We start from the raw sequence: 7,779 nt of genomic DNA, 5'->3' as shown, positions 1-7,779 counted from the left end.
TTTGGCAGGTTTGCATCACCCCCCGCCCCCCCGCAGCCCTCCCCACCCACTCCTGTTACTTCTTGAAGAATTTCTTGTTGAGGAGGAAAATGAGCAGGTTGACATTGACCTTGGCCTTATCAAACATCTTCATGACAGCTACGCCCTCGTACTGCAGCTGCAGCAGGTCCTGTGGGAGAGGTGACCATCACCACCGCCAGCCCCATGTGTCCAGCCAGGGGAGGGGGCTTGTCCCACCCTCTGCACCCAGCTGCACCATCCCCCAGGGGAGAGGGGAGCCAGCACGGAGCTGGGTTCGCATCAGGACACGCAGCAGGGAGATGAACAGCGAGGCTGTCCCCAGCTCAGGCGGGGCTCCCCACGGGCTCCGATTCCCCCCCCAAAACCAGCCAGGTTGTGGGGGCACCGTCCAGCCCCTGCACTCCCCGGCTGCCCTGGCCCCGCTGGGGCACCGGCAGCCCCAGGACGGGCTCCCCACCTGGTAGTGCAGCTGGAACCGCTCCATGTCGACCCCCATGAATTTGGCTTTCACCTGGAACCTGCCCGATTCCTCGCAGGGGATGATGTCGAAAATCACATTCCTGAACCTGAAGGGAAGGAGCCGCTCGCTACCAAAAGGAGCTTCGTGGCTTTAATGCAACCAAGGAGCAGGTCACCCACCCAGCGCAACCCCCCCCTCAGGCACACACGAGGCCAGACCCACAGCCCAATCCCCCCCCCCTCCAAATCCCAGCTTTCCCATGTTCTCCTGGGTAATACCCGAAACAACTCACACCATCCTTGGGGGGGACGATGGTGGGCCCACGTGCACCCTCCTCCCGGACTATTTTCCTCTACCTGCCCAAGCTTTGGGCTGCAATAGCTCATCCCATGGACCAGGGGCTACGTACTGGCTGAGTGGCAAGTCCTCGATCTCCAGCAGCACCCCCTTCTCAAACAGCCGGGCCGCCGTGTAGTGCAGCGACTGCAGCTTCTTGTTCTTCCCGCTGACCCTTGAAGAGAAGGGACCACATGCTCAGAGCTGGTCTCCAGCCACACGCGACCCCTCGGAACCCCAACATCCAGATAGATTTTATAGAAAAAAGAATTTAATTGCCTTTTTTTTTTTTAATTATTGGGTTTTTGTAAGGAAACGTACTTGTTGCTGGCTGCCAGGTTGTCAAGGCAGGTCTTGATGTACTGGTTGTAATAATCAATTTGCTCCTCGTAAAACAAGGTCTTGGCGTTGAGGCCCTGCAGGGTCTGTCTCAGCTTCAGGAGCTCCCCTTTGCGGTGCTGCCGGTAACGCCTCTGGTTGCGGATGTCCTGGAGGAAACGAAGCCGTACAAGAAAGCCGATATAACTTGTTCTGAGCTTTATCGAAGCACCAGGGCGGGATCTCGAGCGGGTTTAGAGAGGTGGACCTCCCGACTCAGTGTCCCCCAGCACACCTTGGCCAGCTCGTCGATGAGTTCCTGGTACTGATGGGCAGAGTCCACGAGCCCCAGGCTCTCCAAGCGCCGCAGGTTGCGGATGATCTTGCGCTTCTTCTCCTCCATGGACAGCTGGCTGTTGGCAGCCAGGGAGCAGTTGCGTTTCAGCTTGGCAGGGGTCTGGGCGTCCCGCAGCGCTCGCCTGCGCATGAGATGGTCGTGGGAGGCTTCCTAGGGACGAGAAGGGAGTGAGCCTGGCGCACGGCTGGAATGGGACACGAGGAGATGGAAGAATCAAACCCCCCCACACACACACACACACTTTGATAGTCTCTCCTGGCCCAAAACACGTGCTTTCTCTGAAAAATGGAGCCCAGCCACTGCTGGAGCATAAGAGCAGTGGCCAAACCTTCGAGAGGAGCAGGGCAGCTCTTTTGCTGAGGATTTATTTGCCGTTTCCCCAAGAGGTTTTTTAGCTCATCCCCAGCAGCAGCCTCGCGCATCCCACCTCGTGCTCTGAGGCCAGTGTCCACAGGATCTCCGGGAGGGAATCTCCTGGCTGGGACTGGATCACATCCACCAGCATCTGCTTGGTGCTAGGGACCAGAGGGAGGGGTCAGGCGTCTGCTCCGGACCATCACCCTCCTCCACCAGAGCAGCATGTTATTTAGTTGCGTTCCAAGGCTTTCTTGCCCCCCTTGAGCATCCCAGCTGGCATCCCAACCCCCAGCAAGCTCCCCTGAAGCCCGCGGAGCCCATCCTCACCTCAGCAGCAAGCTCCTCGTGTCGCTCTCCTCGCTGCCGGCCGCCGGCACCAGCTTGCCAGTGAGGGTGAGGGAGATCTCCATTTTGCTGAGCTGGGAGAGCACCTGCTCAGCACTGCTGTCCGCCAGGCTGGGAACGCTCTCCCCTGTGAGGGCAGAGAGAGCCCGAGTAGCCACGTGGGGCTCAGGAGGGCTGGATTCCCCATGCCCAAAGCGATCCAGCTAGAGCTTCGTGCAAGAAAGCATCCCCATCTCCATCCTCCTCCTGCCAGGGTGGGTGGTGGGCCCCAGAGCTCTACCTACCAACAAGGGACTGGACCGTAGGAAGCTCATCAAGATCTTCCAGAAGCTCGTGCAGGGGGTCTCCGTGGTGTGGTGCGATGGAGTTCTGGTGCTCGAGCAGGAGCTGGATGATGCAAGGGAGGAGAGTCAGCGACAAAGGGGCACGCAAAGAACCAGGGAGCAAAGACCGGTTGGGAACGATGCAATGCCCTTTGTACCCGAGAGGGGACTGCAAAGTTATGAGGTTCAGGGAAGGACGAGCAGCGGAGAACCTACAGAATCTGGATTGTTTGCTTGGTTAAAAAGGAAGAAGAGGCCAGGAGGAGCTGTGCTGGTGGTTAGGATACAGAGGAGTGACGAAATGCAGCAGAAAGCCCAGGAGGTGGGAGCAGAAACGAAGCCTGCTTCTTTGCGGATGAGTTTTATGCCCTTACCTTGTGCGTGTTGATGAGCTCCCCCACTGTGATATAGATGACCGGTTTGGCCATCGCCACCATCTCTGAGTACTCGTCCACATTAAACCTCTCTTCTGGCTCAGGGACACAGCAGGCAGCAGAGATGAACCTCCTGCAGAGAAGGACCTCTCCAGTCAGCCCCAAAAACCCTGCCACCGACTGGTAGCCACCCTCCCACCCTGATGCCGTCCTGGTGCCCACCTGAACTTGTTGTGGGTGTCCTCCAGGTACTGGTTCACCCCACAGAGGTGCATGTTCTCCCCGTCGAAGGCCTTGCGGGCAGCCGCATGCTGCAGCACTTTGGCGATGGAGCCCAGGTTGCGGCGGTGGTCAGGATGCAAGGTGACCCCAGCCGAGATGTCCACGATGTCAAAGCCGTCAGGGGCCACCACTGCCGGGTTCATGAAGCGGTAGTAGAGGAGGTTCCCCACGATCTAGGGCACCGGACAGGCTGGGTGTTAGGGAGCACAGAGGCTGGTGCCCGGGGAGGCGGTAGCTCAGCAGGGAAGGTTGTTTCATCCTTGCGCTGCCCGGTGGGACCCTCCCACAGGGGACAGCAGCACAGAGAAGAGCCCACCGTTGGCATTTCCTCAGTGGCTCAAGGAAAACGTTGACTTGAAGGCGTTTTTAAGTCAAGAGGACTTGACCTTCTGTGGAGGGATACTGGCCCTTCACATGCACACGGTTGAACGCCACCAAGCCACACAGACCGCCCCCAGCCCTGGGGTACCTTGTCAATCTCCTCCTCCGAGGCCTTGGGGAATTTCTCAGCCAAGGATGTCCTCAGGATTCTGGCCACGTAGCGCATCCCATAGCTGAGGAGAGGGCAGGGAGAGGTCCGTCAGCATGCAGGGCAGCACCAGGCTCGGCCACCCTGCCCCATCCCTACTACCTATCACCCAGGAAGCAGCAAGCCCCCAGCCTTGGGGCGATGGAGGAGCCCATAGGAGGGCCTGGCAGCTGCAGCATCCCTCAGCTTCCTCCCCTACCCTGCTGCAAGCCCAGACATCCCTGGAGGAAGCCTTCATCCTCCGAGATTATCACAAAGCTCAGCTTCTTCCTTGCAGACACTTCAACACCAGTAGTAAAGCACTCAGAAATGGAGTGGCAAGAAGAGCCAGCCCACCGGGGCATTGCTGGAGGAGCAGAAGCAGCAGTGCCCACTGATATTTGGATTTCCCCTTGTTGACAGTGCAGTAACTCAGTCCTGCAGCAGCTAAGGGGCCAGGAAGCCCCCCACCACCCAACCTCCCTTTCTAAGGCCTTGCTGAAGCCGACAAGCTGTCGGCTTCAAGCCGACAGCGCTGCAGGGGTGTGCATACAAACCACTGAGATACATACGGGATCTTGTCTACAGAAGAGGTGATGGCAGAAACGAACTTGTCCGTCATTGCGAGGAGGTTGCGGATAGAAATATCCAGCCGCCTTTGGACCTCGGGGTGGCTGAGAGCCTGCTCAGGGCTGACCTCGTACGGGAGCTTGCTGTGGATGGAAGTCAAGGTCCCCATCACCATCCCGACACCCATCACCCTGTAATCGGGCTAAGCCTCCTTGCCCAGGGCCTGACCTTTTCTGCCCGCTCTGCGACTCAGTCTGGTTGATCCACGCCTTGTAGATGTCCACAGGGTTAGTGCGGATGCTGAGGGTCTTGTCCTGCAGGACCTCCTGCACCGGGCCACCCAGGATCTGCCGCAGGGCATTCTGCCCACGGGCGTTGCGGTAGAAGCTGACCACCAGCCGGATCACCGTGGCGTTCCCCGTCAAGATGTCATGGACATGGTCCACCTTGGACCTGGGGAGAGGGACGGGATGGATGAGATGAAGGGGATGGACCAGTGTGTTTGTTCTCCAACGCAGGAGGCAGCAGCCAGAGGAGATAACTGCATCCAAGCTGATGCCCTGGTTCAGCCTTTTCCCGGACCTGTCCCCAAACCGGGGCACCCACAGCCACCCACCTGATCTCCTCCTGCAGCGCTGCTTTGAAGAGCTGGAGCAGCAGGTAAGCCTCACGTGGGTTGGACGCATAGTTGTAAAGTGTAAAGATCACCGACTCCATGAACTTGGTGGACTTGTTCTGGGGCATCTGGAAGATCAGCCTGGCCAAGTACACAGGCTGTGTCTGCAGGGATGAGGAACACCAAGCTAACCCCAAGTGTCGTGGGGTGGCGGGGGGCCAGGGTCCCCGCACTGCTCCCCCAGCTGTGGTGGACACAGCAGAGCCCCACCAGCCCCACCTGCAGGAGGTAGAAGAGATGCTGGTAGGCCTCCAGCTTCTGCCGCTTCTCCCTGCTGAGCGACTTGAGCCCCTTCTGCTTGTCTATGGACATCATCTCTGAGAGCTGCTCCTTGTTCTTCTTGGTCAGCTTCTTGCAGTGGGAGACCACCTCCTGGAGCCACGTGGGCAAGGAGAGAGAACTGGTGACTGCCAGCAAGCTCTGGCATTCAGCCCAGCTTCTGGGGAAAGCGAGTCAGAGGCACCTCAATGCTCCCCAACCCCTTCAACCACTTTAAAAGCAAAGCGGAGTGAAGTTCAAGCTGTGATGCCAAGGAGGGGACGACCAGCTCTGCACTGGCTTGGGCACCACAGCAGAGCTGCAAGAGGTGGCCGAGGTCCTCCCCCTGCCACCGTGCTCCCCACCTGCAGCGTGATCCTGTTCTTGACCAGCAGCCCGATCTTGATATCCATGAGGTCCAGGTCACTCTCCAGTTGCCGGCTGGCACGGATCCTCTTCACCACCTCCTCCTGCAGCCGCAGCACCTGCGGGGGCGGCCCGCGGCCAGGGCCTGCAGCAGGCCGCGCCCCCGCCGTGAACGCCCACGGGGAAAACTGAGCAGCTGCTCCCACTGTGGACCCTCAGACCTCCAGCATCTCACCACGACACCCCATCCTCCTCCCCAAAAAAGAAGCACCTTCTTGCAACACCAGGACACAGGACAAGACGGTGCCACGCTCTGCAACACCTTCCCTGGGAAGCCTTCGGGAACAGAGGGGTAGCAAGAGCAGCCCCAGGGCTGCTCTAGCTGATGCCAAGGGACCACCAAGCCTCTGCCACTCTCGTGCCTGCTGTGGGGACACCGGTGGCCAGCCTCCCACCACCTCTCCACCGCGCAGGGCGAACAAGGGAGGCGGCAGAGTCGCCTTCCCAATTAATTATAGCCACTTCAGAGCAGAGACGAGCAGGCACTTACCCAGCATCCTGTAATCCCCACGGGCCTTGTTAGCTCGCACAAAAGCCTGGATTTTAATTACAGATTTGATCTGCCAAGACAAACAAGGGAGTGGGGGATGTTTCCCCACAGCATCCCTGAAACACGCGGGGAGTGGAGAGCTGGACGGGCACGCAGCCGCCTGCTCCCACCGCTGGGAATCTGCCGATGCCCGGGATGAGGGTGTCCACCACCCAGGAGGGATTTCAGGATTTCACCCTCCTTAGTGGTTGTTTCCCCTCCACTTGCTGTGTTTCACATGCTGCAGCAACTCCAGAGGCGCAGCTTCGCTTCCCACAGACAACACGCCCCTCTCCCCCAAAATTTCCTTCCCCTCTAATGGGCATCTTGAAGTCCTTATTGGTTTTTGATGGAACTGGAGTGGTTTTTCTCTCCTCACACTTTACAGCCTGATAGTTTGGCTTCCAGACCCACCAGGCACCTTTTCCTTCCCGTCTGTCCCCGTGCAAGGATGCACCAATTTCGCCCTCCAGCTGCGCCACAAGCACTCAGGGGCAGAGGCCCAACCACATGCTCGGGATCGTCCCCCTCAATCCCCCCAGACAGTGACACGCTCCCAGGAGCTGTTTTACTTCCCACCCCATCACTCACGTTCTGTCTGAAGTAGCGCAGCCTCTCCTGGTACTTTCTCCGAGCCTGCCACATCCTCACGCCTGCCTGGATCTGGGAGAGATGTTCAAACAGTTGGATACTGGAAGGACTCGCTTGGCCAAAGCAAGTGGGTGGAAAGAGGAGAAACCATGGAGATTTTTGCAGGACGTTCTACCCCAGCCCGAGCTCCCCCCATGCCCTCATACGCTGCCCAGCCGTGCCCTGGTCCAGCTGCCGTATGCCCCCCGGCTGCCTCTTTACTGGGCAGGGGGGAAACGCCACGCTCATTGCTGCTCTGCTTGCTGCCAAGCAAGCAGACAGCGATGCCCAATGTGGGAGCAAAGGGTGAAGGAAGAGTCTTCCAAACCTTTATTGCAGCGTATCTGTTGGCTTGCAGGTAGCGCAGCCTCTCCAGGTAAGCTCTGCGCTGCTTGTACCCTCTCCAACAAGCCTGGGCATGAGAAAAGACAACCAGCTACCGTGACCTGCACAAGGTCGCTGCGACGTCCGGTTGGTTTTTCAGAGAGCACACAAGAAGAGAGGATAACGCAGCACGGGAAAACAGAAGAAACCAGCACCCAAAGCGGCCGCTGTGAGAAAAACAAGCCCTGTACCACCCTCTGCAGTACCTCGGGTGAGTCCTGGCTATTAAACGTACAGAGCAGCAAGCACCGGCGCTCCCCGGACCTGCCAGAGGATGCTGCAAGCAGCCGCCCATGGTTTGCATCCCCCCCGCACAGAGAAGGGACAGATTCTGGCTACATCACCTGGATCCTGATGGCAGCCGGCCGCTGCTCCCGCAGGATGTGCCATCGTGCGGCGAACTCCCGGCGGCCGCAGCCGAGCCTGCAGCCTCACCACAAAGGTGACGTTGGATGCCCACAGGCACTCCCGGTCGTGCATCGCGGTCACTCGGGTGACAACCGACTGCGGGGACACGATGCACCAGCTCAGCCCCAGCGATGCCGCCAGCACCCACTGAGCCCCGTCCTCCCCGTACCTGGATCTCCTCCCGGCTCAGGTGCTCGGTGTTGAGGCCACCGTGGC

The 7,779-nt window shown here is 59.2% G+C and overlaps 1 protein-coding gene across 1 annotated transcript in view; it reads right to left on the bottom strand.

Annotated features, from left to right (window-relative positions):
- Positions 1-55: 55 nt before the first annotated feature.
- IQGAP3 (IQ motif containing GTPase activating protein 3) overlaps positions 56-7,779 on the bottom strand; it is a 17,256-nt gene continuing 9,532 nt past the window's right edge. Inside the window, 22 exon segments of the mRNA XM_009320486.1 lie at positions 56-169; positions 479-587; positions 891-992; positions 1,139-1,305; positions 1,431-1,643; positions 1,921-2,008; positions 2,178-2,322; positions 2,480-2,582; positions 2,893-3,025; positions 3,115-3,347; positions 3,644-3,728; positions 4,255-4,395; positions 4,481-4,705; positions 4,869-5,032; positions 5,148-5,300; positions 5,552-5,751; positions 6,103-6,172; positions 6,733-6,804; positions 7,100-7,183; positions 7,500-7,566; positions 7,568-7,659; positions 7,733-7,773. Of these exon segments, the coding sequence (XP_009318761.1) occupies positions 56-169; positions 479-587; positions 891-992; positions 1,139-1,305; positions 1,431-1,643; positions 1,921-2,008; positions 2,178-2,322; positions 2,480-2,582; positions 2,893-3,025; positions 3,115-3,347; positions 3,644-3,728; positions 4,255-4,395; positions 4,481-4,705; positions 4,869-5,032; positions 5,148-5,300; positions 5,552-5,751; positions 6,103-6,172; positions 6,733-6,804; positions 7,100-7,183; positions 7,500-7,566; positions 7,568-7,659; positions 7,733-7,773 (2,801 nt within the window).

The sequence above is a fragment of the Pygoscelis adeliae genome, unplaced genomic scaffold, assembly GCF_000699105.1.
Source record: "Pygoscelis adeliae isolate BGI_AS28 unplaced genomic scaffold, ASM69910v1 Scaffold153, whole genome shotgun sequence".
NCBI lineage: Eukaryota > Metazoa > Chordata > Aves > Sphenisciformes > Spheniscidae > Pygoscelis > Pygoscelis adeliae.
Note: the sequence above shows the minus strand (reverse complement) of the source record. Positions and strands in the feature narration are given on the sequence as shown.